The sequence below is a fragment of the Bos javanicus genome, chromosome 25 (assembly GCF_032452875.1).
Source record: "Bos javanicus breed banteng chromosome 25, ARS-OSU_banteng_1.0, whole genome shotgun sequence".
NCBI classification, from domain to species: Eukaryota; Metazoa; Chordata; class Mammalia; order Artiodactyla; family Bovidae; genus Bos; species Bos javanicus.
In genome coordinates, this window is record NC_083892.1 from 27,707,549 (window position 1) to 27,735,182 (window position 27,634).

The 27,634-nt window shown below is 44.7% G+C and overlaps 3 protein-coding genes across 3 annotated transcripts; all 3 read right to left on the bottom strand.

Moving 5' to 3' along the window:
• Nucleotides 1-1,874: 1,874 nt before the first annotated feature.
• Nucleotides 1,875-8,955, bottom strand: CHCHD2 (coiled-coil-helix-coiled-coil-helix domain containing 2). Its single transcript, XM_061401801.1, has 4 exons — nt 8,795-8,955; nt 4,462-4,711; nt 3,400-3,550; nt 1,875-2,184 (listed from the first exon to the last, which is right to left on the bottom strand). The coding sequence occupies exons 1-4, from the start codon at nt 8,842-8,844 to the stop codon at nt 2,174-2,176; spliced, it is 462 nt and encodes a 153-aa protein (XP_061257785.1). The 5' UTR covers nt 8,845-8,955; the 3' UTR covers nt 1,875-2,173.
• A 5,080-nt stretch (nt 8,956-14,035) lies between these two features.
• On the bottom strand, nt 14,036-15,079 carry NUPR2 (nuclear protein 2, transcriptional regulator). The gene is made up of 2 exons (XM_061401800.1): nt 14,597-15,079; nt 14,036-14,255 (listed from the first exon to the last, which is right to left on the bottom strand). Exon 1 carries the CDS (start codon nt 15,077-15,079, stop codon nt 14,603-14,605), a length of 477 nt encoding a protein of 158 aa, XP_061257784.1. The 3' UTR covers nt 14,036-14,255; nt 14,597-14,602.
• Nucleotides 15,080-20,403: 5,324 nt separating this feature from the next.
• Nucleotides 20,404-21,729, bottom strand: LOC133238556 (elongin-B-like). The gene has a single exon (XM_061401803.1). The coding sequence runs from the start codon at nt 20,919-20,921 to the stop codon at nt 20,565-20,567; it is 357 nt and encodes a 118-aa protein (XP_061257787.1). The 5' UTR covers nt 20,922-21,729; the 3' UTR covers nt 20,404-20,564.
• Nucleotides 21,730-27,634: the final 5,905 nt, after the last annotated feature.

Below are 27,634 nucleotides of genomic sequence, written 5' to 3' on the forward strand. Positions count from 1 at the left end.
CTACATCTCTGACTCAGGCCTTCTGCATTAGGAGCGTGAAGTTTTAGCCACCAGACCACCAGGAAGTCCCAGTAGACACTTTCTAATGCTCTCTCATTCCAAAGCTACTTGTTATTCAAACCCCTAATTCTAATACACCAAATGAAGAAAGGGATAATACAGTGCTTCATACAGATGCCGAGCCTATAAAAGCCCACTTAAAGAGCATTTTACAATGTACTGCAAATGTACTCTCACTTGAGCCCCTGAAACTCTGGTATTAAGCCCATTTTAGAGAATGTGACTTGTTCTATGAGGTCACCAAGTAGAAGGGCCTAAGTCAACCCCAGGTATACGCCCACATGCTCTTTCCACGTCACTACCTCTTTCATTCTAGGGAAATATTTTGCTGAATTGTTACACAGAAAGGAGTTGTAAATGACTTTGTCTCTATCCATAAAGGCCACCAGCTTACTGAGATGCAACATCTGGTCCCAAGGATGAAAACATTTAAGTCCCCTTACAGTCAAAAAGACTCATTTGTTTTCCCTCTCCTGATTCTAAGCTGTAGACTCATGCTGGTTTAGTTTCAATGCAAGACAAAAATCCCTCTGACATTAGGGCAAAAGGCCAACATACCTAGTGAATCATTCCCTGTGCCCTTTTCTGTACAGTCATGGTTCCCCCAGGGAGAGGCCAGATCAGCCAGACATTTTATTGTCAGAGGTTCATTTTCCTTGGATTCACTGCTTCAACCCTATTTGGGTACCCAACACACACCATCTTGCCTTGGACATAAACGGCATTAACACTACGAACTCAGGGGTCTTAGGCATTTAGGAAAATAGGCAAAGAAGCCCACTGGTGAACCCAGGGAATAGGCTGGGGGACTGGACAAGAGTGAATTGTCTATGGTCATTTAGGTCCTTGGGCAATGCAGTCTTGGCCTCTTTTAGGAACTGAATTAGATTAGGTGCAGAATGGAGCATTCTGAGAACACTGCTGAGGATAGGAGGTAACAAATGAATAATTCACTCAACAGCACTTCACTCACTTCATGGTAACGGAGAGAAAAATAAAGAATCAGATAATGGGAGCTCTGAGAGGTATATGTGAAAGTCAGAAAACTGCAGACCATAATGCAGACTTGAGGTCAAGAAGCAAATGAAATTTTGAGTTGTGAAGGATAGAGCTGGATTCATTAAAAAAAAAAAAAAAGATGCACACTAAATGGTGCATCTCCATCTCCCTAAGGTAACATGGAGAGGCAACTTGAATCTTTCAGGAAGAGCAACACAACATGCCTTAAATAGAATGAGTTAAAAAAAAATTTTTTTTTATTTGGCTATGTCAAGTCTTAGTTGCAGCACACGGGATTTTTTGTTGCACCACACACTCCCTAGCTGCGGCACACAGGCTTAGCTGCCTTGCGGCATGTGGGATCTCAGTTCTGTGACCAGGGATGGAATCCATGATCCCTGCATTGCAAGGCAGATTCTTAACCACTGATCCCCAGGGAAGGCCCCATATGCCTTAAGTAGAGTAAAAGCACTTGCAGGGGAACTGCCTTCACTAAGGCAATGATTTTTCATCTCTAACCAATTAACTGGATGTTCTAGGGTGAAAGTGATAGATACTGCTGACCTGGCCACGTGGAGACGGCATGTATAATGGCTCTGCTCCCACATTTCCTTTATCACTCTCCTGATTTAGGACAGTACTGTACCTGGAACCTGTTTAAGGAACAGCACATTTGCTGGGGAGCAACTAGGTGGCCGCTGCTTTAATACCCAGAGACTATAAACTATATACATGTAGACAGCTGTGTTTTCCTGCAAAATCCATTGTGTTCAGCATGTGTGATTTATAACCTTCTACTTAAGAAAAAAAGTGACTAGAAAGAAAAGCATTTTATTCTAATCAAGTCACAAACAATAACATCAGAAAAGCACGCTTAAGAGGCCACAACCACCTCTTCTGCCCAATCCCAAACTCAATACCATCTCAGTGAACTTCTATACAGTGACAATGCCCTCTTCCACCGCAATCGTGAAGCACAAAAGCTATTAATGATTAAGGAGAGTTTTAACGGGTGGTCTCACACTTCACATCTTCACTACTAATTATACTTTAAATGCTAAATCAACATGGTCACGAGAGGTGATTTTTCATGTCTTCAACTGGAACTTCTTGATTAAGCTAATCCTGCAAATAGAAAAGGTTTGTTAGAAGAGCACTAGCTACATATTCTCAACAAAGCAGAAGTCCTCCAAAATGATGAAAGGAGGGATGAAATCCAAGGTTATTAGTTCCTTTCATAAGAAACCGTTTAAGGCATCTTGAAGTGAAGTGAAAGTCGCTCAGTCATGTCCGACTCTTTGTGACCCCATGGACTATACAGTCCACGGAATTCTCCAGGCTAGAATACTGGAGTGGGTAGTCATTCCCTTCTCCAGGGGATCTTCCCAACCCAGGGATCAAACCCAAGTCTCCCGAATTGCAGACGGATTCTTTACCAGCTAAGCCAACAGGGAAGTCCAAGAATACTGGAGTGGGTAGCCCATTCCTTCTCCAGGGGATCTTCCCGACCCAGAAATAGAACCAGGGTCTCCTGCATTGCAGGAGGATTCTTTATCAGCTGAGCTATCAGGGAAGCCCTAGGCATCTTGCCACAACCAAACTTCAACTCTATACTTGTCACAAGTGAAAAAAGAGAGGGTGTATGTCCTTCTCTGCACAGAGTACTGAAGCAGAAGTATAGTCACTTTGGTATTAGATGGAGCTTCACCATAGACTTCTGATAAAACTTGGCCATTAAATCTCTTAATTCCACAGTTCAACCACCTGAAAAAATTAACTTCTGCCATATTTCCTGCCATAAATGAAGGAAGGAAAATGAAAACAAGCATTTTTAATAGATGGTGAATTCCTAGGTTGACAGGAGGAAATTACAAAAAAAAAAAAGGTGAGGGGGGGGGGCGGGGGGAGGAGGAGAATAAGTTGACTGCCAACATTCCAAAGAGCATAAAGCTCAAAGTCCCACAGAGGGATCTAATAAACTTGTCTCTCCCAAACGGGGTGTGTAGACTGACAATGCTCCATCAAATCTTGTGCACATTTCTGGACTCTGGTGAAATTAGCACTAAGGCTATGCAATAGCCACAGTAAGATCCTGGCACACTAATCTCTATCTGCTTAAGGAAGAATTAGACTAAGAACATAACTGGCAAAAGGTAAGATAATGACTAGAGATCTCTGGACCAGCTCCTTGTTAAGATTATTTTTAGAGTAAACAAAATCTCCTCCAATTTGTCAGTTGGATTTATCAAACACAGACTCCCTAAGTTTTACAGGGTCCAAAAGTACCATTCAGTGAATTAAACAGATGCAAGTTTGGTCATGGACTGAGAGGTCACCTACCGTTGGCCAATCTGCACTGTTTCAGCACCTCGCTGAAACCCTCGCAAAGTTTAAGGTCACCCTGGCTCTGGGCACACTCCAAAAACTGTTTCACCTCATAGAAGCAGGGGCCATTCTGCTGCAGTTGTGCCGGCTGGGTTCCCTGAGGCTCCTGCAAACACGCAACATTTAGGACTATTAAAAAAGGAAATCAGACTTATGCCCCAGCAAAGAGAAACAGCCACTCTTTGAGGTTAACTGGGGGAACAGAACTAGAACCAGAGGCAAATTAAGTTCCTATTTCATAACATGAAACACGAAAAAATTTAAAGGCAGAAAGAAATGAACTGTAACTAAAATTCCAGTCGTAATCAGAAAGACTCATGAATCAAGATGTAATTCAAAGTGGTTATTTGGGCATCTAAAGATCAATGGTTCAGTCATGTTTCATGAAGGAAAAAAATGGGATTACTACAGAAAAATAGAGGAACGAGAGCTTTTAGTACACCAGAAATACAACGAAGTATATGCCCACTCTCCCTAGAGGAGAAAATTCACATGTCAGAAAGAAGGGCAGTGGCAAATATTAGGAAAGATATCAGACAGCATTAGAGTCACAAAACAGATTTCTAAACACTTAACTAAGTTTGAGCCTGGATGAGTTAAGAGTGACCAGGAAAAAATACATATATTTATATTCATTCACTAATTTATGCCAGGCCACCTGGCTTGTGGGATCTTAGTTATCCAACCAGGGACTCAACCAGAGCCCATGGCTGTGAAACAGCTAAGTCTTAACCACTGGACCACCAGGGAACTCCCCAAAACATTTAAAATAAGGGGAAAGGGGCTGCTTGACAGTGCGTCAGGATGAACTGCTACAATTCTACACCTTGGGAAGAAATACTATGTGTACAGGATTCCCTGATGCTGGCCTAAGGAACGTACTAACTCAACTGCCAAATGTGGCTCTTGATAAACCATTTTCCCCATGTGGAGATAGTGCCAACACATAAGAACCTACAAACAACTAGATTCTCTCATAAAACACACCACCAAAGGGAATGCTGCCCCAAGTCTTACCTGGTAAGTGATGTCAGGCCTTGAGGGTTCAGCACTGCTTCCTCCACTGAAGCCCCCAGTGATGGCGTGACCCAGAGTGTGGCCGACGGCAGAACCCACAGCCACACCAGCAGCAGTGGTTGCCATCTGGGCCATCAGACCTGGCTGCCGGGGAGCAGCAGCAGGGGAGCCGACGGCAGACGGTGGCGCCATTGCTGGTGGCTGAGCTGTGGGTGCTGGCCTGGGCGCTGCTCTCATCTGAGGCGCGCGGCTGTGAAAGAAAGGACAAAAAGTAGTTTAAGTTCCCATTCCCAGCCAGGTTTGGAAACTGTCAACTTACACAAACAACCCTGTATATTAAAATAAACCTCAGGGTGCCGGGAGCCGGTGAGGCATTCCACTCGTGACAAAGGTCATGAGGAAGGAGGCTCGGGATACGCAAAGGCGGGATCGAGCCTCAGGAGTCCGCCTGGATATACTCAAGCATTTTCCCCCCAAAAAAACCAAAGTCTGCCTACTTTATTGCTTTGTGCTCTCACCTCTGACTTCACTGGGGGCTGTCCCCTACCACCATCTCACTCTCTCTGTCAAAGAGTTAACTTACAGCTCCAATTAATAAAGTTCCTGGGCAATTAGGAGTGTTTAAATCCAAACCCCTCAGATGGCTCTCTAACTCACCTGACAAGTTTACCCGGACTCCTACAGCTATGCATATGATTGTTTACAGTCTCCCAGCCTCGAGAGGCACAGGAAGCTTAAGATATTCAAATAGCTTAGAACCTCTCAGAGAGTTAGAAACTGTCAGAATAAGACTAGTAAGGGATTTCATTGATGAGTCAATGCTTGCTGCCAAGTTTTCACATCCCCTGAATTGTATCCTTGAATATGTATTAATTAATAGTTGGTATGTAGAAAAAATAAGTAGTGGCCTTGGTGTTAGTAACTTTAGACCCTTAAGGTAATAAATTCTTTCCTTTGTTGTAAACCCATTACACATCCACCCTATAGGAATGCAATTTTATCTTTGGAAGATGGCGCCAAACCTTAAAATAATTACTCTTAGAGAAAATAAGTCTTTGTTGATAAGTCCTTGTCAAGAGTCATAAAATGTTAATAGGCCTTCTGGCCAGAAGATGATGTAAATCACCTAAACCATTTGTATACGATAAATTTGCAGGAAAGAAACCCTGGTTTTTGATAAGAATCAAAGACTGCTGACTTTGCATCCCCTATTATCCTCTATGTGTAACTTAGGGTATAAAAGCCCCTGTTAAAAATAAAGCTACGGGCCTTGCTCACCAATGCTTGGTCTCCCTATGTCATTCTTTCCTTTAACTTCCGGCTGAAGTCTCCATCTGGAGCGTGGATATCCTCTGCGACCACTTATTTGCCTGGGCTTCTAAGACCCACTCGAGAAGGTGTCTAAGGTGGGGCACCTTCCGCTATTCGAGAGGGCGCCTGCGGCCTCCGTGGTCAGAGCTAACCTGGTGTCACGGGTTATATTGATTTTCCGCGTAAACCAAGCTACTCAGCCTCTTTTCTCCACTGAATTTTCCTACTGAGCTATCCTCATTCTATTACTCTTTATATCTCTAATTACCATTTGAATAGGTCGCCGATGCCGTCTCCCCTTCGAATACCCTGGATCAGCCGGGGCTGGTCCCCGGCATCAGGGTTTTAAATTATCAAACACAAATATGATATACATACAAGAAAACTTCACAGCACATAATTCCCTAAGCTATTTACATCATTTCCTCTCTTGAACCTTTTGTTAAGGTTGTAATCACTGGATATAAACTTCTCTTCCCTGCTTTTTTGCAACCATCTCCATGTATTCACAAAGTCTATAGTATCTTTAAGAACACAGTTCTCCCAAAATTTCATAAAATTCGATATAACTGTTCATGAGACAAAACCCTCTGCCTTTATGGAGCTGACATTCTATTGAGGGATCAAGTGAATGTTAAGGGAAAAATACTACGAGAGGGAGGGCATGTTCTGGGATGTTGCAATTTTAGGACTGTCAAGGGAGGTAACAACTGAGTAAAGACGGACAGTCGTCTAGAGAAATAAACTAGTCCAATTCCTTCATTTCAGATTAGAAAACTGAAACCCAGCAAGTGGAACTGACTTGCCTCGACTGTTGTACCTACACTAGTATCAGTGATTTCCCATCTGTAGGACATCTGGATATCTTTAAAATTTCACTAAAATGTCCAGTGGCAACCCACTCCAGTATTCGTGCCTGGAGAATCCCACGGACAGAGCAGCCTGGCAGGCAACAGTCCACGGGGTCGCAAGAATGGGACACAACTTAGGGACTAAACCACTACCCAATATGTCCAGTACTGCTCTAAAAATCTTTCACATAGATTATACTCTCTGTCCATTTTTTAGATTGTTTCCTTGGGTGCTCTTCCTTTAGTTAAGGCTAGGTCAAAAGTTTATGACTTCTAATCAGGTGGTATCCAGTATCTGGTCTCATTTCACCAAACAAATGTGGTTTCCCCTCCTTTGGATAGCAGCATCTTTCCATTACTGAACTCCTTCTCTACACTCCTAACACAGTTTGAACACAATTCACCTTAGTCTAGAGAAGCAATGTGGTACTGTGCTAAACGTTCTGAAGCTGTCACCAGAAAACTCTGAGACCTGGCTTCTCTATACATACAGAAGGACAGCAGTGAGCGGTCCTGAAGAGAGATCTTAGCTCCCTGTCCAGGGATTGAACGTGTCCAGGGTAATCAGGAATGAATTTTCATCCAGGATGAAAATCAGGAATCCTAACCACTAGACCACCAGGAGAAGACTCTTGAGAGTCCCTTGGACTGCAAGGAGATCCAACCAGTCCATCCTAAAGGAAATCAGTCCTGAATATTCAGTGGAAGAACTGATGCTGAAGCTGAAACTCCAATACTTTGGCCACGTGATGGCCAAATGAGAACCAACTTATTTGAAAAGACCCTGATGCTGGGAAAGATTGAAGGTGGGAGGAGAAGGGGACAACAGAGGATGAGATGGTTGGATGGCATCAGGGACTCAATGGACATGAGTTTGAGTAAACTCCGGGAGTTGATGATGGACAGGGAGGCCTGGAGTGCTGCAGTCCATGGGATTACAAAGACTTGGACATGACTGAGCGACTGAATTGAACTGAGACCACCAGGGACTGGAGGCTAGATGCAGTTCCTGGCTCTTCCCCTGTTTGAAAGCAAAAATGTTTCCAGAGAGCAAAAACTATAAAAACAGGTATAAAGTTTAACTTAAAAGTCAGAAACTAGGCAGAAATACACACCCAGAGAGGAGTGCCAGCATCCTGAATGACGCGCTCAGTAGAGAGGTGATTTAAATCACTTATACAGGACAGTCCTTCAGGGTCTTTGTTTACATTTGGCCAATTATCTTGTCCCTTTTCACACAGTGACTATTCCTAGAACCCTCCCCAAGATGCACGTGCAACTTTTTGCTAAGATGGTTCCCATCGTGGAGGCCTGTGGTATATTCCACACTTATCATGGGGTGGCGCACCCTCCCTTTCTGACCCCCACGGAGCCTTCCTGCCCATGTGCAGAGAGGGACGTTTTCCTTGACCTCAGGAGTGGACACCTTATCTCTTCACTTCAGCAGAGCTCAGCTTCTGCCACTAGCTTTGTCCTTAGTATCAGGGCGAGAACAAAGCTTCAGTTTTACTCCGCTTGACAAATACCAGCTGCCTGGCCCAGGGGCCCATCTATTTCCTACCTCTACATGACCTTGGACAAGTCCCTTATTCTGCTTCTCCAGTTTCCTTGTTCCTGTAACAGGAAAACACCTACCTTCGGAGGCTATCAGGAGGTGCAACTGACAGTATATTTTACAAGTATCTTATGAACCGGAAAACGTCATGCACACGTGAGACCTTAGCCACTGTATACTGGGCTGAGCCCTTGGAACGCTCACTGCTTATGGAAGGTGCTCAAAGGTTATTTACTTGAACTAAGGTACGATCATTTTCCTGTTTATACCATCTGTTTTCTACTTTTTTTTTTGGTTGTTGTTATTGTTGCTATTTTTGACGTTTCAGCCAGATTACACTTACAAATATCCACTTTCTAGAACTGGCATGTTTTAACACAAAATGGACTCTAAAATATGTTAAGAAATAACTCATGGACATTCGAAATTAGGAAGTTTGCACTAACGGGAAAGCTACCCAAAGCCCCATAACCAGTTTGCGGCGACCGGAGAAAGGCCCACGCCGCCCCAGGCTTCAGACGCCCCCGCCCGTAGACGCCCCGCCGTCCCAAGGCAAAGCACAGCGTCCCTCTGTGACACAGCACGGGCAGGACCCCAAACCCCGACGTAGTCTCACCTGGCAGGAGGGGCCACGCGGGAAGTGCGGCTTCGGCTTCCACGAGGCATCTCGACTACACTGCTAAGCGACGTCAACAGGCGGGAGACTCTGAGACCCTGGCGGATTCTGCGAAGCGCGAGAGCGGAAGTTGAGAGGCGGGGCTGGTCTTAGCGCGCGGCCAATCAGCGCACAGGGCTTCCGCTCTCCGACTTCTCCGCGGGTTTGAAGGTCACAGGAAGAGCAGGACGTCACGGCTGCGCCTCGTCGCATGCAGTTGACGTCAGACGCTCGGGGCCAGGACTGTTTAGAAAATCGGAGGTGGCCGTGGGTGTGGAAATTCTGTCCGAGCCTTAGCGCGACTCACAACCGTTTCCTAGGGCACAAGGACCGTCGCTTCTACCTTCAAACGTTTGCTTATTAATGTGGTAGGTCAGCTTCAACCTTGAGAGAGTGAGTCAGACCTCTGGCGAGAGTGAGTCAGACCTCTGGCGTGGTTGTTCCTGGACCTTGGGTCAGTTACTTAACCTTTCTCACCATTAAGTTACTTATTTGAGTATTTCTTGAAGCACAGTGTGGGCACATAATAAGACTGAAATGAAGAAAATGGACAATTTTAGGGATCGACAGAGCCGAGTTGGTTCTACTTGTGTTTTGTCTGTTCATCCAGTAAACAAAAGTTAAATTCAGACAGTTAATAATGCCTTACTTTTATGTATTTCACACATTTCCGAACCCCTTCATGTGTATTATAGAACTTGTGCCCGTAAGTGGAATGATACTCGTTCACTGATAATGAAATAAGGTGTTCTGAATGATTTCCCAAGTGCTATCTAGGTTTAGAGCAGGAAACAAAACTACCTTCAAGGAGTTTAAATTCATAGAGGCGAGACACAAACACCTACATTAATTAGATGGTGATGATAGGAAGCACAAGCAGGATAAGCGAGGTGTAGAGAGTTAGGGGTCCGAGAGGGCAGGAGGTTTTTTTTGAAGGGGCAGTATTTGAACGGAGTCCTTAAGGAAGTGGGGAGGCAAGCCACCCCAAGGGTAAGAGCTTTCCTGACAGTGAGAACAGCAATTGCAAAGGCCCCAAGGATCTGTGCTTCAGTGATACTTGGTGGAAAGTTCTTTTAACCGTGTATTTTAGGGCCTCTGCAGTAGGGGACAAGTAAACTAATGGCATTTCATGGGGGGCTTCGTGGAAGTCCTTGGAGATGGGATGGGTTTTGTGGAGGAGAGAAAGCAGAGGTAGAACCTCCATTTCTGCTTGGATGTCAGTCAGAAATTCCCCCTTTCACCAGAGGTGACAGAGTTAAAGCAGCCTTTTCAACAACAGCAGAATGTTTGTGGAACTGAGGGGTAAATAATGCAAAAAAATTTGTGAAAAAGTTTTATTTTCACAGAATTTCTTAAAGAAATGAAAACTGTAAATGGTAAGCCCTTGTATTTGCCTTTGGATAATTCATAAAAAGAGATGGGAGAAAGGAACCTTATTTATATACTTATTTTTAATTGAAGGATAATTGCTTTAGGAACCTTATTTATAAAGGACATTCTGGGACTGGAAGAGCTTAGACTGAGGAGAGCTTTGGACAGACAGGCATGCAGACCAGAACAGAGACAACTTTAATTTTACCTCGCTAAGTCATTCATTCCTAAATTGAGGACAGAAAATTAGATGTTTGTACAAGGTTATTTTGTGAAAGTAAGAGATTTAAAATAGTCTAAATCTGTCAGTAAAATACAGGTTAAAAAAATAATGGCACACTCACAATATCAGTGCAGTTCAATTGCTCAGTCATGTCCAACTCTGTGGCCCCCATGGACTGCAGGCCTTGCCTCCCTGTCCATCACCAGCTCCCGGAGTTTACTCAAACTGTCCATTGAGTCGGTGATGCCATCCTACCATCTCATCCTCTGTCGTCCCCTTCTCCTCCTGCCTTATGTCTTTCCCAGGATCAGGGTTTTTTTAAATGAGTCAGCTCTTCACATCAGGTGGCCAAAATATTGGAGTTTCAGCTTCAACATCAGTCCTTCCAATGAACATTCAGGACTGATCTCCTTTAGGATGGACTGCTTGGATCTCCTTGCAGTCCAAGGGACTCTCAAGAGTCTTCTCCAAACCACAGTTCAAAAGCCTCAATTCGGCACTCAGCTTTCCTTATAGTCCCAACTCTCACATCCGTACGTGACTACTGGAAAAACAAAGCTATATATAAAGCTACAAAAAAAAAAAGTTTTTCTGTATATTGATATGAAATGATTTCCAAGCTAAACTGTCAAGAGAAAAAAAGCAAACGGCAGAATTGAGTGCAAGGTGCTATTATTTGTGTGAAACGGAGAGAAAAGACCATATTGTGTGTGTATAACATAGCTGACAACACTGGTTGCCTTAAGGCAGTGGCACAAATTCAGTTAAAAAGTAATCAAAATTTGAACAAAGAACTCTTGCAGATGTTGTTACAGACATTTGGCTGAATGGACTCTTGATGATTGCAATTAAAAATTGCAGAGGGAGACAAAGGGTAAGGGAAGAAAATCCTGAAGGCTAAGATAAATATCAGAAACTTTAAAACTGTGCAGACTTTGTTCCATAAATTCCATATCTAGGAATTTTCAAAAGTCGTGAATGTGAAAGAAATTAGCCATAAGGATGTTGATTTAACAAAATGTATAAAATAGGGAAAACCTGAAATACCTTAAGTGTCTTGCAATGTATTTAGAATTAGTTAAATAAGTTCTAGTACCTAAATATGATGAAATGTTTGGCATCCATTTAAAATGTTATAGAATATCTGATATGAGAATTGTCTTCACAAAATATTAAGTGAAAGCAGATTATAAAATAGTATATACAGTATGTATTTTGAGAAAGTTCATATATATTTTAAAAACTGGAATTACATACAGCCAAGTAGTGATGTTATCCATTGGATACTGCTTTCTCTGCTTCCTTTCATTTTTTTTTTTTTGGCCTGTCTCTATTTTCCAATTTGTCTACAGTGAACACACAATGAATAAACCTACCCTGGTGGTTTAAAGCGTGTCCTCAAATTCCTTGACACTCCCTTCAAAAGGTGAAGCCAAATTAAATTCTTCTCCAACCTCATGAGAGACCCTGAGCTAGAACTACGCAACCAAGCCACTCCCAAATTCTTGACGCACAGAAGCTAAGATAGTAATTTGTTACACAGCAATACGTAACCAATACACATAATCTCTATCTACAGTGACCGTATTTGAATTTTAAAAGCTCTACTATCTAAAATGGGCAAAATCTAGTTAGAACACTTTACGGGTTGCTTTAACATAGCTGATGTCTATCTGGGTATGCTGTACTTTACAGCAGAAATTGTGAGGAACTGAGATGTTTAAGACATTAAGGTCCATACACTGTGTACTCAGTTGCTCAGTTGTGTCCCACTCTCTGCGACCCCATGGTCTGTGGCCTGCCAGGCTCCTCTGTCCATGGGGTTTCCCAGGCAAGAATACTGGAGTGGGTTACCATTTCCTGCTCCAGGGGATCTACCTGACTCAGGAATCGAACCCGTGTCTCCTGCATTGGCAGGTGGATTCTTTACCGCTGCTCCACCTGGGAAGTCCATACACTGTAAATGTAGTTTTGTGTTTGGATAACTAAGACATATGTATATGATTATAGTGCCTGGCACATACCAGACAAGAATGAATGAATGAATTTAACTGATGATCTAAAAGTACAAAATACTATAAAACAAGTTGTGTTGTCTATATGAAGTTCTAAAGGATTTTAAGGGGATGGATATTCAGTGTGAATGATGGCTTCAGGAAGAAAGTGGCACTTTTAAGTATAGCTGACACTAGTTTTAGAAAAATTAAAATTGATTAAGGGCACCCTGAGTAGGATAGCACAGATTTAAATGAAGAGGAAGAATTGAATATGGTGAGTTTAGAGGACAGAAGACCTGTGTCAAGAACCAGTGTGTTTTCGGAAGTTGTGAGAAACAAATTTAAGAAAATCCAATAGATGATTTCCAGCACAATATAAGGCATCTAAGCTTTTTAACCTACAAGGTTACAGCAGTCATTGAGGGTTTTTATATGATTAAAGTGATCTTCAGGAAGATTGGTCTAGCCATGTCTGAGATGCAGTAGAGGGAGACTAAGGGTAAGGAAAAAAAATCCTGAAGGCTAAATAAGACAGTGGTGATGGGAACATTATTAGTAACTATTATATATCAGGCAGAGAGCTTTATATGCATTATTTCATTTATGCTTCACAAGAACTCTTGAAATAAGTACTGTATCATTCCTAACTTATAGGTAAGGATACAGATGTATAGAGTTTAAACAACTTGCCCAAGTCCATACAGGCATTTTACTCCAAAACCAGGAGGACTCCTACCACACTGCCTGAATGTTGGAGACATTTTTAAAGAATTAATGAAATCAGTGAAAGAACTTAAGGCTTCCTGACAAGAGAGGAAAAAGAGGGATCATGTTCTGTAAACTTAAAAATAATCACCATTTATTGAGCACCAATTATGTGCCAAGCCCTTAAGTGTGTTAGATGTTTTATATACTTTATCAATTATCACTTTGGCAGGGCAACCCAGTATGATTCCCATTTTACAAATATGAAACGTGAAGCTTGGCAGAAGTTGAAAGTAGTTATCACTCAAAGTCTGCTGAATGCCAGGTCAATGAACAGCCATTGCTAGGATTAAAATTCAGGTTGCTCATTCCAGAACACCACCCTTCTTTCCTCACCACTGGGTGCAGAGGCCTGACAGAATGCAGACTGAAGAGACAGGAAAGGGACCCTGCCATACTCTGCATAATCTTTAAACATGGAATTTGTGGGTGGTTCTGAGCCACAAAAGGATGTCTACAGTTGATGAAAATGGTGGTGGTGGGAAGAGTGAATGTTTTTGAGTATCTGTTAATGTCTTCTAACTTGTACGGCCTCTGGAAAGTTACTTGAATTCCATGCCTCAGAATCCCCTGTAAAATGGAGATAGCATTCACTTCAAACGATTGTTGTGGGCCAGTGGTGCAGAGAACCTAGCATACACCATTTGAATTTAAAATACTTCTATTCTGACAAATATTAAGGGCACACAGTCCTAGGTGACATTTGAGTTAAAGTCTTATACAAATTCCTATCTCTGTTCTGCCCGTATTCATCTCTGTCACTTCTTTACACTTAACTCAAATATTTGTGGGCTTGAAACAAATTACCACAACAAGTTAACCAAAAAAACACCAGAAGACTTAAAATGCCATTCTTGCTGCTCTCTTTTAATGAAAAACCCTAAACCCTAAGCAGGCATACCCACTTGGATGTTACTTAACAATCAGTAAGGAAAAGTTACTGAAGCAGTAAACTTAAGCGATGTTGTAAAGTTCTGCTGACCAACATGGATTGTTCCCCTTAGGACCACAATTACAGCTGGAGTCAGAGAAAATACTTATATCAGGTCCTTCGGGTATGGGTATCCTGTAGAAAATCAGACAAAAAACAAAATTCAATTATTCTCTTTAGTCCGTGCATAAACACTGCAATTAAATCCCTTCCTTGTATTTTTAGGAAGATGTTTTCTGCGTTTCCTAGCTCCGTCTACCCAACTACAAATTTCCAAAATATAATTTTACACTATTCCAACCGCAGCCGGGAGAGAAGCTGGGAGTTTAGGGGGCCCACCCGGCTAATGACTTGGCTACAGGGTAGCCTCAGAAGGGGGCGACTGTGCCGGGTCGAGTCGCAGGGATCGGATCGGAGCGCCGCCCGGGCGATCGCACGGCTCCCCGGGGCCCGGGCCACTGGCTGCCTGCACGCACCGGCGCTCAGGTGAGACGGGTGCGCGGCCGGGGCTGCAGCTGGCGCTGGCGACGCTTGCGCTGGCTGTTCAGGAGCTTCTGCGCGATCTTGCGCTCGTGGCCGCCGGGCACCAGCCAGTTGGTGCGCAGTTCTCGCTCGCGCCGCGTCCGGCCCTTGATGCGACCGGCCCCGCAGGCTGGGAAGTCGCGCAAGTAGTAGTAATCCGGACAGTCATAGAACTCCTCCTCGGAGCCCACCGGGGGCCACACGTCGGGTGGCGGTGGCAGCGCTCGAGGCTGGACAGTGGGAGCGGCCGGGTCCATCGCGCCGGGTCGCCCGCTCGGGCGGGTGCGCGGGTTTCTGGAGGGCCACGCCCCGCGCTTCGATTGGCGTCGCCGGAGAGGGGGGTGGAGCCTAGGGATGACGTCACAGAGCTGGGATGCTCCCTGGCGTGAGGCCTCTGCGCTGCACGCAGTCCGGGTAACCATGACCTTTTTCTCCATCCAGTTTTGTGCACCCCCAGTGGGAGAGGGGCGGAGGAGGCAATGGCACCCCACTCCAGTACTCTTTCCTGGAAAATTCCATGGACGGAGGAGCCTGGAAGGATGCAGTCCATGGGATCGCTGAGGGTCGGACACGACTGAGCGACTTCACTTTCACTTCTCACTTTCATGCATTGGAGAAGGAAATGGCAACCCACTCCAGTGTTCTTGCCTAGAGAATCCCAGGGATGGCGGAGCCTGGTGGGCTGCCGTCTATGGGGTCGCACAGAGTCGGACATGACTGAAGTGACTTAGCAGCAGTAGCAGTGGGAGAGGGGCATTTGGCAAATCCGATCGAAGACCCGTTTATGTCGGTCAAAAGTGGGAAATTAGCCAATTATCAATAGTGAGGGGCTGTGCATTCGTCGGGGTGATCAACAGTGAGCATTTTGTCAGGTTATTTGATGACATGAGTTAAGTGCTCAGTAATGATGATGGTTTGATCGCTAAACCATGGACTGTAGCCTGCCAGGCTTCTCTGTCCATGGGATTTTCCAGGCAAGAATACTGGAGTGGGTTGCAGTTTCCTTCAGGGGATCTTCCCAACCCAGGAATCGAACTCGGGTCTCCTGAATTGCAGGCAGATTCTTTACCAACTGAGGTACAAGGGAAGCTTTGCGCAGTAATAATGCAAAATGAAAGATAGGGTTCTGAAATAATATCTCTGGTATCCCAGAAATGTATTTTTTGAAATTGATTCATTCGTTTGTCTGCACCGGGTCTTAGTTGCAGCACACGGCTCTTCTTTTACCTTCGTTGCGGGCATGTGGAATCTGTAGCTGGCATGTGGGATCTAATCCCGACTGGGGATGAACCGTTCCCTTGAATTGAGAGCGCCAAGTCTTAGCGACTGAACCAGCAGGGAAGTCCCCCAGTAATGTATTTTTAAAACACATCTAGATGAAAAGGAAATGCATCAGAATGCTAAAAGTATTCCTGCTGCTAGGGGCATACATTAGTTCTTTTTTCTTTCCATAGTCCATGTGTTTGATAAGGAGTAGGAAATAAGTATTAAGCGAGCAATTAAGAAGGGAAAGTTACCTTGCCTTGTGGAAGGCCAGGAACCGCGCGGCAATTTCGGATTATCCGAGGGTGCCCAAGTACTGTGGTCAGGGGACGCTGGTGTGATAGCTTGATGCTCTGGCAGTTAGGGGGTGAGGGCCGAGAGTCGGGGAGCAGCCGCGCGCGCCCCTCGTCCCACCCGCCAGCCCGGGCTGCGTCCAGCCCCGCGGGCATGGGGGAAAGGATGCTCGCGGAGAGCAGCTGAGGCGAGAGGAATCAGGCCGGGTGTTCTGCGCTGAGAAAAGGCCAGGCTTACATCCTCGCCGAGGGCTGATGCACCGCGGAGCAGGAGTCATTAACATCCAGCGGCACCCGAGGCTCTGCGGCGACTCCCAGGTCTAATTGCCTAATTACTGTCTCCCTAAACGCTACTCTCAGGGTATTATTGCCAAGAATGCCTTTGTTTGCGTTTGGTTTAACTAGTGCAGATAATTCTCTTCCCACAAATATTGCAGCCATCTCCCCCGGGGACTTTTCTTTTTAATAGATGGAAAATAATTCTCTACTTAAAAAAAAAAAAAAAAGGCCTCAGATATTTGATCTTGCTGAGTTTCTGTCAGTGACCAAGTTGCCAATTTGAGTTTTTTCCCCCTGCTCTCTAAAGTCGTGTCCCTGGTGGGGCGTGGCCTACATACCGAGCTCTGAGGGCAATTTTGGCAGTTCCTTAAATGAGCAAGTCCCAGGAGAGTGTTTTTAATAACACACCCAGGGGATTTTCTCTTCCACCCTCGTGTCTTACACCTGCTACTGGGAAAGAGAGAACCTGTTTATTCCCATCCACTCTCCCACACATTATCTCTTAAAAAAAAATCTCTTTAGAATTTTTAATGAAAATATTCAGACGTTCTCAAAAGTGAAAATAGAACAAAGAACTCTCATAGCCCCTCACAGGGGAGCTTTTGCACAGTTATCAAGATCCTGTCTGGTTTGCTTTATCCCTTTCTGTTTTGCTCTGCTACAGATCTTAAGTTTTATTCCTGTGTATCTCAATGGTTGTGGTTTAGTCACTAAGTGGTGTCAGACTCTTGCAACCACATGGACTGTAGCCTACCAGGCTCCTCTTTCCGTGGGATTTCCCAGGCAAGAATACTGAAGTGGGCTACCATTTCCTTCTCTAGGGAATCTTCTCCACCCAGGGATCCAACCCATGTCTCCTGCTTGGCAGGTGGATTCTTTACCATTGAGCCACCTAGGAAGCATGCATCTCAATATACAGCTCTAAAAAACTCAGCCTATTTCTTAAATAATTTCAATCTCTAAATTACAATAGGAAACATACAACTTGGAATACATTTAAAAAATCTACAGATAAAATTTGCTTGTTATGGTGTTTAAGTCACCACTTATATAGGGCGGGCCCCTGCCCTTTTCGTTTTGCCCTGACATGACTTGTTGCAAAAACTGGGTCAGCTGTCCTGTAAATGCCCCACTTTGTGGATTTATCTGCTTCCTTGTCATGTCATGTAACTTGTTCCTCTCTCCCATATCTTGTCAATTGAAGTTGATTCTAGAGGTGGGTTTATGCACAGATTCACTTTCCTAGGAGGTGATGTGTTTTGGCATCACACCAGGAGACCCACAATAGCTCATTGCCCCAGTTTTAGTGATTAGTGGGCTCAGGTGGTGACAGCCTATCCCTGCAACTGTATAGTTCAGGATTAATAGTTTCAATCGAATAGTTTCAACCATGGTTCATTTTTTTGTTTGCTGTTGTGTTCATTTGTTATTATTTCATTAGGTGCTGTGAGATGGTAATTTTTTAATTCAATGATTTCTTCTACACTTAGTAGCTAGAATTCTTTCCCTCATGAATATACCTTAATATATTATTTAGGTAATATATTTTTTATAATATTTAATATAATATTTTTTCTTCCAGTTTTATTGATATATAGTTGGTGTAGAGCACTGTATAAGGTTTACAGCATAATCATTTGACTTACAAAATGGCAACCCAGTCCAGTATTCTTGCCTGGAGAATCCCATGGACAGAGGAACCTGCTGGGCTACAGTCCATGGGGTTGCAAAGAGTGGACACCACTGAGTGACTAACACTTTCACACTATCATGAAATGAGGACCCCAAGTAAGTTTAGTAAACATCTGTATCATCTCCGAGACACAAAATTAAAGACATAGAAAAGCATTTTTTGTCCTTGTGGTGGGAACTCTTAGGATTTGTTCTCTTTTGTATATAATACACAACAGTGTTAATCATATTAATCATATTGTATGTTACATGCCTGGAACTTGTTTGTCTTATAGCTGGAAGTTTGTATCTTTTGACGGCCTTTGTCCAAACCCCCACCCATACCGCTCTCCCACACATTACCACTAGACCTGTCCTACCAGGAATGCCACAAGGATTCCTTCAGGTTGACATGAAAGGATGCTAAACAGTAACTTGTAGTCATATGGAGATATAAAAATTCCTGTTAAATGTAATACATGGGTAGTACTTCTCTGGTGGTCCAGTGGTTAAGACTCTGCACTCCCAATGCAAGGGGCCAGGGTACAATCCCTGGTCAGGGAACTTGATCCTGCATGCTGCAGCTAAGGCCTGGTGCAAACAAATAAAAATAAATACATATTTTTTTAAAAAGAATACTATCAGGAGTTGTGAAAAAGCAACTTACAGAATGGAAGAAAATATTTGCAAATCATATATCTGATAAGGGGTTAATATCTAGAATATATGAAAAACAACAAGAACCAAAAAACAACACTGGTTAAAAATGGGCAACAGACTTGAATATACTTTTCTTCTTTCAGAACCTTCCTTGCCATGTTGATTTCTAGATGGAGTCTGTGCCAGGTTCCAGTTAATTGCCTCTTGACTCCAAATTCACCCTTTATTGCTTGCTGTGCAAAAATTGAGGTGGACCACTTGAGTATTTTTTTCTAAACCAGCTGGCACAATGTTAGTTTTTGTCAACTGAACGCTCTGGAGAGTAACTGCAGGAGGAAGGGGTTTCCCTCCTCCTTTTGTTAGGTAGTCAGTCAGACATGGGCTGGTCCCTGCCCCATCCTGGACAGGGTCATCTTTCTCTCTGCCTTCCCTACCCCCACCCCACACTGGTGATCAAAACACACCTCAAGATCTTCCCTTTTTGTGATCAACAACCGATAAGTTTCCAGCCTTATCAGGACCAAACAAGATAAAACCTGCCAGCACAGGTGCACCAAGACCTAAAAGATGACTCGAAGTAACCCGGGGTTCATTATATTGTATTTGTAGTAAATTAGCATTTCAAGTTTGCCCCACCCACCCCGCCCCATGGTGGGTTCCACTTGGGTGCTTGTGGGTAAGCGCCTGTGCGCTAGGAGGAAAGTTATACAACCTAAAGCTGCCAATCAACTTAGTCAAATAACACAGGACAGAGAGAGGGACTTGCCACCACTCTGAAAAACCAACCCGACCCTGTTGCAGGCGGCTTCTTGTTTCCAGGCAGCCTGCTTTCCTTCATTTTCTCTGTTTGGTGTGTACTTCTGCTTTGCTTAATACAACTCTTGCTATTTACAACTGCTGTCTGTCTCTTGATTGAATTCTTTCCTTTGGGGGATAAGAACCAAGGAAACACCTGTGTTTGGTGGTAACAATTCTAGGGTACTCCTGTATCGGGCTCCTGCAATGTGTAGGGGTTCAGCTCTTGCAGTGCAGATGGCTTCTCCAGCACCACGTTTCCAACTCATGTAGCTCCTCCGGAGCCCCAGTCCTGCCATGACAGGGGCCAACACCACCCAGCAGCCGTACTTTCCCCCAATTCTCCCCACCTTGGATGGCTTTGTCTCAGGATGCCTCCATTGAGATTCCTCTCCATGAATGACTTTTCTTGACACTCCAGATGGTAAGTTTGTTTTTTGTTTCTTTAATTTATATTTTGGCTGTGCTGGGTCTTCATTGCAGCACTCAGGCTTTCTCTAGTTGCTGCAGTCAGGGGCTGCTCTTCATTGCATTGCATGGGCTTCTCATTTCAGTGGCTTCTCTTGTAGAACGTGAACTCTAGGCATGCAGACTTAAGTAGTTGTGGCACATGGGCTTAGTTGCCACAAGGTACGTGGCATCTTCCTGGACCAGAGATGCAACCCTTGTCCCCTGCATTCTTAACCACTAGACCACCAGGGAAGCCCTAGATGGTAGGTTCTTGACACATTCTGGAGGGCAAATTTCCAGCAACTACCATTGTTACTGAAAGTTCAGCTTCCCTGTACACCAGTGCCAAAGAGAATCTCAGTTTTGGGTGAAATAGGTAAGGAGAGCTTTATTACTTCGCCAGGCAAAGGGCTTCTGCCTTGAAAAACTATGTGTCCCAACCCAGGATAATTTTTTTTTAAGACACCCAAATCTCTTTTAGTGGGAAAGTGAGGCAGTTGAGGTGGGGGTCTTACTGCACAGCTTGTCCATTGGCTCTGCTTCCTGAGTCCCGTGGCTTCATTACATCTGGCAGCTCGGGTGGGCTGGAGAAGGGCTCGATGCACACGTCTTCAAATGCCTCGTCTTCCCTGAAGGCTAGCCCCACAGTCACTGGGGCCTGAGGTAGTGCCGTTTGGCTGGTGAAACCACACTCGCCCAATGTCTTGCTGTCATCCAGAAGTTGGTTGTCTTTATACAGCCGCTGCTCATCTGGTGGACGCTTGAGGATACCCTGGATGACACGCTTCAACTCAAACACGGTGCTCGACTCCTTGGCCTCAGTGAAGATGGTGGTCTTGCCGCGCCGGATCATGAGGAACACATCCATTGCGGTGGCAGTGGCGTAGCTGCCTTTCCCCCTAGATTGCCAACCCAGGAGGATTGAATGAAGGGTTTTATAAAAGGGACTCCAAGGTGGGTCTCTGACAAGATTAGGGTGTGTTCACCTTTTCTCAGGTGATCTCATCTTAATGAGCTGCTCTGATCTCTTTAATCAAGTGGTTTCTTGATGGCTCCTCCCTTGATTAGCAATTCCCTTGATTCTGCCCTTTGGAACTTAGGAAAGGTCATGCAGGCTGGAGTCTCACAAGAAATATTGCAGCATGCAGCTTATGTAGGAGCAGAGAAATGGGGCCAGGAGCCGAGTAACAGAAAAGTCATGCATCTTGTAAACAGCGGGAGTCCATGGGCAGATAAGGAAAGCAGGCACCTTCAGACTTACAGGAAATTGAGTGATAAGGGACTGAACAGGCGACCAAGAAAGGTGAGGAAAGGCAGGAATCCCCTGTGTCCAAATGTAACCTTTTGCCCATTGTGCTGTCATTATGATAAGATTAGCCTCACAGATAAGAATAGTCATCAGGCATGTATACCATGACATTTCTACTCTAAGCTAAATAGGGACAAAATCCCTCCTTCCCTCAGTAAAATGAAGCTGGGATGAAAAAATCAGGAAGGTCAACGCCCAAACTCCTCATTCCCCAGGGAATATTCAGTCCCTTCATTCTTACCCTTCTCAAAACCAACTTGCCAAAGAAACCCTGGTTGGCAGCTCCTCACCTGCCTACCCACTCTCCCTTTGAGGCTGTATCCTTGCTTAAATAAACTTTTGCTTTACTTTCTAGACAAGTCTAGAAATGTTGCCCAAGTTGTCTGTGGGAAGATGGAAAAGCTAACTTTAATCTACTCAGAATAACAAAGAAGAATGATTTACTTGTTCAAAGAGTGGACTTGGGGACTTCCTGAGTGGTCCAGTGGCTAAGACTCCAAGCACCCAATGCAGGGGGCCAGGGTTTGATCCCTGGTCAGGAAACTAGATCCCACATGCCACAACTAAAGACCCTGCACACTGCAACAAAAACCAGGGAAGCCAAATGCATAAATAAATATTAAAGAGTTGTGGCTTAGCTAGTTAAGAATCCGGCTGCAATCTGGGAGACCTGGGCTCGATCCCTGGGTTGGGAAGATCCCCTGGAAAATGGAAAGGCTACCCACTTCAGTATTCTGGCCTGGAGAATTCCATGGACTCTACAGTCCATAGGGTTGCAAAGAGTCAGACACAACTGAGTGACTTCCACTCACTCACTCACCTACTTACTTAATCTCTGTGCTTCATCTCTGAATTCTTTTGAGATGAAGAAAAAACCTGGAATTCACTGACAACAGAAATGGGACAAAAGGGCCCCTGTGCCCGGGAGATGCACAGGGCCACACTTGGTCTCACCATTGGTGCAGCGTTGGGTGACTTCTGTGCCATCCAGTTACCCATGGCTGTGTAAGTCTCCAGCAAGCTGGGTCTCAGCCCTGGTGCTCTGCCTCAGCCTAGGGAGGTGACGGATATACCTTATATATGCAGATCCTATATTCTTTGGAGCTCGCTTTATTTTTTGGCTAGTAGCCGATCTCTCTTTACTGAAATCCCCTGTTACAGTTGATAAAAATCTACATATTAAAATTTAGCTGCTGTGTGGCTTCCATCTCCTAATTTGACCCTGAGTGATACAGGGTCCCTGACCAACATAACAAGGATGAAAGACACCCAAGCCTCTCACCATTATACAGTGTGGTGTGCTAAACCATAGTGGGACAGAGTGTGAGAAGAGTGGTAAGAAGGTGCCTGCATGTCCATGAAGATGAGGGGATCGGGGTACTCTTGAGTTCATCCTCATTAACACCTCCTCTTGTCTTTCCTCCCGTGTCACTAGATCTCTGAGTGGCGTCAGTTCTCTCACAAGTCTGGTCCACTCCAGCCCACTGCCACTTTGCATGCCAGGTCATCATCATCTCTGGCTGGTTTACCGTGAGGGCCCTTATTCTAAATATCCTCTTTGCATCCACCCCTTGCTCGCTTCAGCCTGTTCTTCACAATGAGGCCAGAGGAATTCTTTTTTTTTTTTTTTTTCCAGAGGAATTCTTCTAAAAGACAAATTTGACTCCTTGATTAAAAACTGTTGGGACTTCCCTGGTGGTCCAGTGGCTAAGACTCTGAGTTCCCAATGCAAGGGGCCCAGATTTGATCCCTGATCAGGGACTAGATCCCACATGCTCCAACTTAAGAGTTCACATGCTACATCTAAAGATTCCACATGCCACAACTTAAAAAAAAAAAAAAAGATTCCACGTGCTGTAACTGAAGATTCGTGACAGAAATTAGAATGAAGATCCCACATGCAGCAACTAAGACCCGGTGGAGCCAGATAAATAAATAACTTAGAAAAAAACAACTGCTGTTGGCTGCCCATTGCCCTTAGGTTAGCATCTGACTCATTTGTCCACAAGGTTTGGAAAGATCCCGCCTCTCCTCACCTTTCCAGTTTTATCTTGTGACACCCTTTCCTACATCCTTTCTCTCCAGCCACATGGAATGTCAGTTTCTTTGGGGACCTTTATACGTACTGTTTCCTCTTCCAGGAAACCCTCTCCCTAACATCACCCTCGCCCTTTCACTCTCATCTTTGCTTCCTTAGCTCATCCTTAACCTCAGCTAAGGTATCTGCTCCTCTGAGAAGCCTTCCCAAGCCCATCTCTCTCTGATCCAGCTAGGTGCCTCTTGTGTATAGTTCAAGCAAACCCTGTACTTCTCTCATACTTATCACAGGTTGGTAACTGTTAATATGTCTCCTCACTACTGTGACGTGAAATTCATACTTTATGGCAAAAGAGGAGAAATTTAAACATAAAAATGTTCCCCTGCCTTCTCTCTGTCCTCTACTTGCCTTGTGTATCTGCATTATGTATTGACCAAACCGTCCCTTAGGCAGACATACCTGTTCAGCCATAAAGAGCAGCGTTCTCCCAACACTAACACAACAGCTCCTTAAAGTATGACATTCCTTCCTGATTTTGTAAGGCGTTATGATGATCCATCAGGATCAGATCAGGATTGTGCAAACTGTTAATAGTACATCATTTAATGTATAGCCCTCTGTCCCCAAAAACTTATTTAACTGGGCTTTGATTTTTAATGGGCAGAACAGTTCTCAGAGTTTTCTGAGAGGCCATTCCTGGGTTATAATCCTCAATATGACTTGGATAAAAATTTTCATTTCTTTCATAGATGTTTGTATGTGTTTAGTTACTCAGTTGTGTCTGCCCTTTGCAGCCCCATGGACTGTAGCCTGCCAGGCTTCTCTGCCCAGGGAATTTTCTAGGCAAGAATACTGGACTGGGGTACCATTTCCTCCTCCAGGGAATCTTCCCGATCCAGTGATCAAACCCACATCTCTTGCATCTCCTGTATTGGCAGGCAGAGCTTTACCACTAGGACTGATTAGTTTTTCATTGACATACACTCTAAGCTCTATGAGAACAGAAACTCTTGTTCACCCTTTTTATCTCAGGATCTATTATAGTGCCTGATACATATTAGGGGCTCAGTAAATGCTGGGGGGGCAAAAAGAATGAATAAACAAAGGTGACAGGGAGAGTATGTGAAAGTATGTCATGTAATCAGAGTGTAGGGATATGGTGTTACCAAGTCCAAGCTTACTCTGCTCACCACATGACAGGCCGATTAACTGAGAGACAAAGTGCTGAAGCAAGGAATATGACTATTAGGAAAGCTGGCTGACCAGGAAGACAGCAGACTACCATCTCAAAATAACCGTCTTACCGAGGTCTGGATGCCAGGTTCTTTTATAGAACAGAGAGCAGGGAGGTGAGGAGGTAAAGTAAAAAAAGGCCATTAATCTTACAAATATCTCCTGGAACAACTAGCCTCGGGAAGGGGATGTGTTGATTTCTTCCTTCCTGTAGCCATCCACAGGTGGACAGGCGAGCAGGGCGAGCTTGGACTCTGTAACACTTTTAGTGAACAGAAGCAATGGGAAGCAAAGGTTAAGGTAAAAGAAACAGATCCAACATGGAGTCAGTTCTTCCCTGAAACAATTGGTAGGAGTGGCTGGATCTGAAAGGCCCTGTAATTAATACTAAGCAATTGGTACTGCTGCTGCTAAGTTGCTTCAGTCGTGTCCAACTCTGTGAGACCCCATAGACGGCAGCCCACCAGGCTCCCCCGTCCCTGGGATTCTCCAGGCAAGAACACTGGAGTGGGTTGCCATTTCCTTCTTCAATGCATGAAAGTGAAAAGTGAAAGTGAAGTCACTCAGTCGTGTCCAACTCTTAGTGACCCCATGGACTTCAGCCTACCAGGCTCCTCCATCCATGGGATTTTCCAGGCAAGAGTAGTGGAGTGGGGTGCCATCACCTTCTCTGAATTGGTACTATAAAATGTAAATAAAACACCGCACATTGGCTGCTGGTGATTGAAGTGGGCTTCCGGTTCATGTGTTTGGTTTGACTAGCAGTTTTAAGAAGCTTTGAATGGGAATGACATTCAGTTTGTCACAGTTCCCACTGGTCCCCACATTAGGGCCTCCTTTCATCATTGAAGCTGGCTGCCAGCCCCACTGAGATCTGGGTCTGCTATCCCTGCAGATGTGTGAGAGGTAATTTAAGGAGGGAAAGAATATAAGAAGAGGATTTAAGATAGGACTTCTAGAAAGATAGATCTGAAATAGAAGGGAAGGGTGCACGGCACAAACTTTAAAGAATGACATAACCCTAGAATACAACATAAACTGATTAGAACCAAATAAGTCCAAGATGGTGGATCAGTCAACTTCTACTAGACCTCAAACCTCATCATACACTCATTGTAGCACAGCACCTAGCTAAGTGACACACCCACAGCACAGTTCATAGAGCCACCAAAGATGACAAGTGGGCGTGGCCTTGGCCCAATTCCTGGAGAGCCCTACCCCATTCCCTGAGACTAGCCTATGAAATCCTCTCATTAGCCTATGGAATTACCCACCTGGTAAAAACTAACCTTGCTGTATTTTGAGGCTGCTCTGTCCTTCTGAGACTACCCACACTCTGCAGAGTGTGTTTCTATGTAAATCCACTTCTTAGCTATCACTTGTCTCTCACTGAATTCTTTCTGTGATGAGACATCAAGAACCTTAGATTCATTAGGTGCTGAAACCAGGTGTGTGATCTCAGTTGGAAAACCATGGATTTTGGCTGGGTTTGAGTCCTGACCAGTAGGTTCAAGTCCCAGTCTGAGGTACACAGTTTCAGCTTCACCATTGGTGGGGGTGTACTTTGAGAATTCCTTGGGAGATGTGAATTTGTTTTATTCAAAGAGCCCTGGGAGCAAAGGCAGACTCACAGCTAGTGTCTTCAACCCGATAAGTTGGCCAGTGATGGGCTAGGTCTACCTTCTCCTGTTTGCTTTCTGAAACACAAACTGCCCTGATGAATTCTGAAGTCATAGCTGCAGTAGATCAACACTGACTCAGCAGCTTGCCATATTGCAAGACCAGAGTGGTGGGGGATACAAAATGTAAGAAGAAGCTGGACCATACAGCATCTCCTGGGGGAGAAATGACAGCCATAGACACAGCGCCCCATAGAGACAGTGGGCTGCTGCTGTTACCTGAAAACTGGATTTGCTTCTTGGTAGGTATCCAGCCAACGGAGAAGGCAATGACACCCCACTCCAGTACTCTTGCCTGGAAAATCCCATGGACGGAGGAGCCTGGTAGGCTGCAGTCCATGGGGTCGCTAAGAGTCGGACACAACTGAGCGCCTTCACTTTCACTTTTCACTTTTATGCATTGGAGGAGGAAATGGCAACCCACTTCAGTGTTCTTGCCTGGAGAATCCCAGGGACGGGGGAGCCTGGTGGGCTGCCGTCTATGGGGTCTCACAGAGTCGGACCCGACTGAAGCGACTTAGCAGCAGCAGTAGCAGGTATCGAGCCAAAAGTCATAATCAAGCCAAAAAATAGAAGAAGCTTCCTTCCTTTATTACTTGCAGCAAGTAAAGAGAACACAGATCTTTCCCAAAGCATTCTATCTCCCTAAACAGCAAAATTGGGGAATTTTTAAGCTAAGAGTACATGCATATTCATGAAAGGGCCTGGGCTGTCCAGAGTCCAAGCTTTAGTTGAATGAAGTTTCAAGGATCAGAAACTGTCAACATCATCATCCTTTAGGTTTCAATTGATCTGGTAGTTGAGTGCCTGGGGAGTTTAAATTCTGCAAAACATCTCAAGTAAGCTTCAGGCTAGTCTTTACCATTGAAGCAGAACCGGGAATTGTTGTCTTTGCTGGGGCTTCCCTGGTAGCTCAGATGGTAAATAAAGTGAAAATGAAAGTCACTCAGTCATGTCAGAATCTTTGCAGCCCCATGGACAATACAGTCTATGGGATTCTCCAGGCCAGAATACTGGAGTGGGTAGCCTTTCCCTTCTCCAGGGGATCTTCCCAACCCAGGGGTCGAACCCAGGTTTCCCACATTGCAGGCAGATTCCTTACCAGCTGAGCCACAAGGGAAGCCCAGGAATACTGGAAAGAAAGAAAGGTCGCTCAGTCGTGTTCAACTCTTTGGGTCCCCATGGACTCCTACAGTCCATGGGGAGTACTGGAGTCAGTTGCCATTTCCTTCTCCAGGGGATCTTCCTGACCCAAGAATGAAACCCTGGTCTCCCACACTGCAGGCAGATACTTTACCCTCTGAGCCACCAGGGAAGCCCTA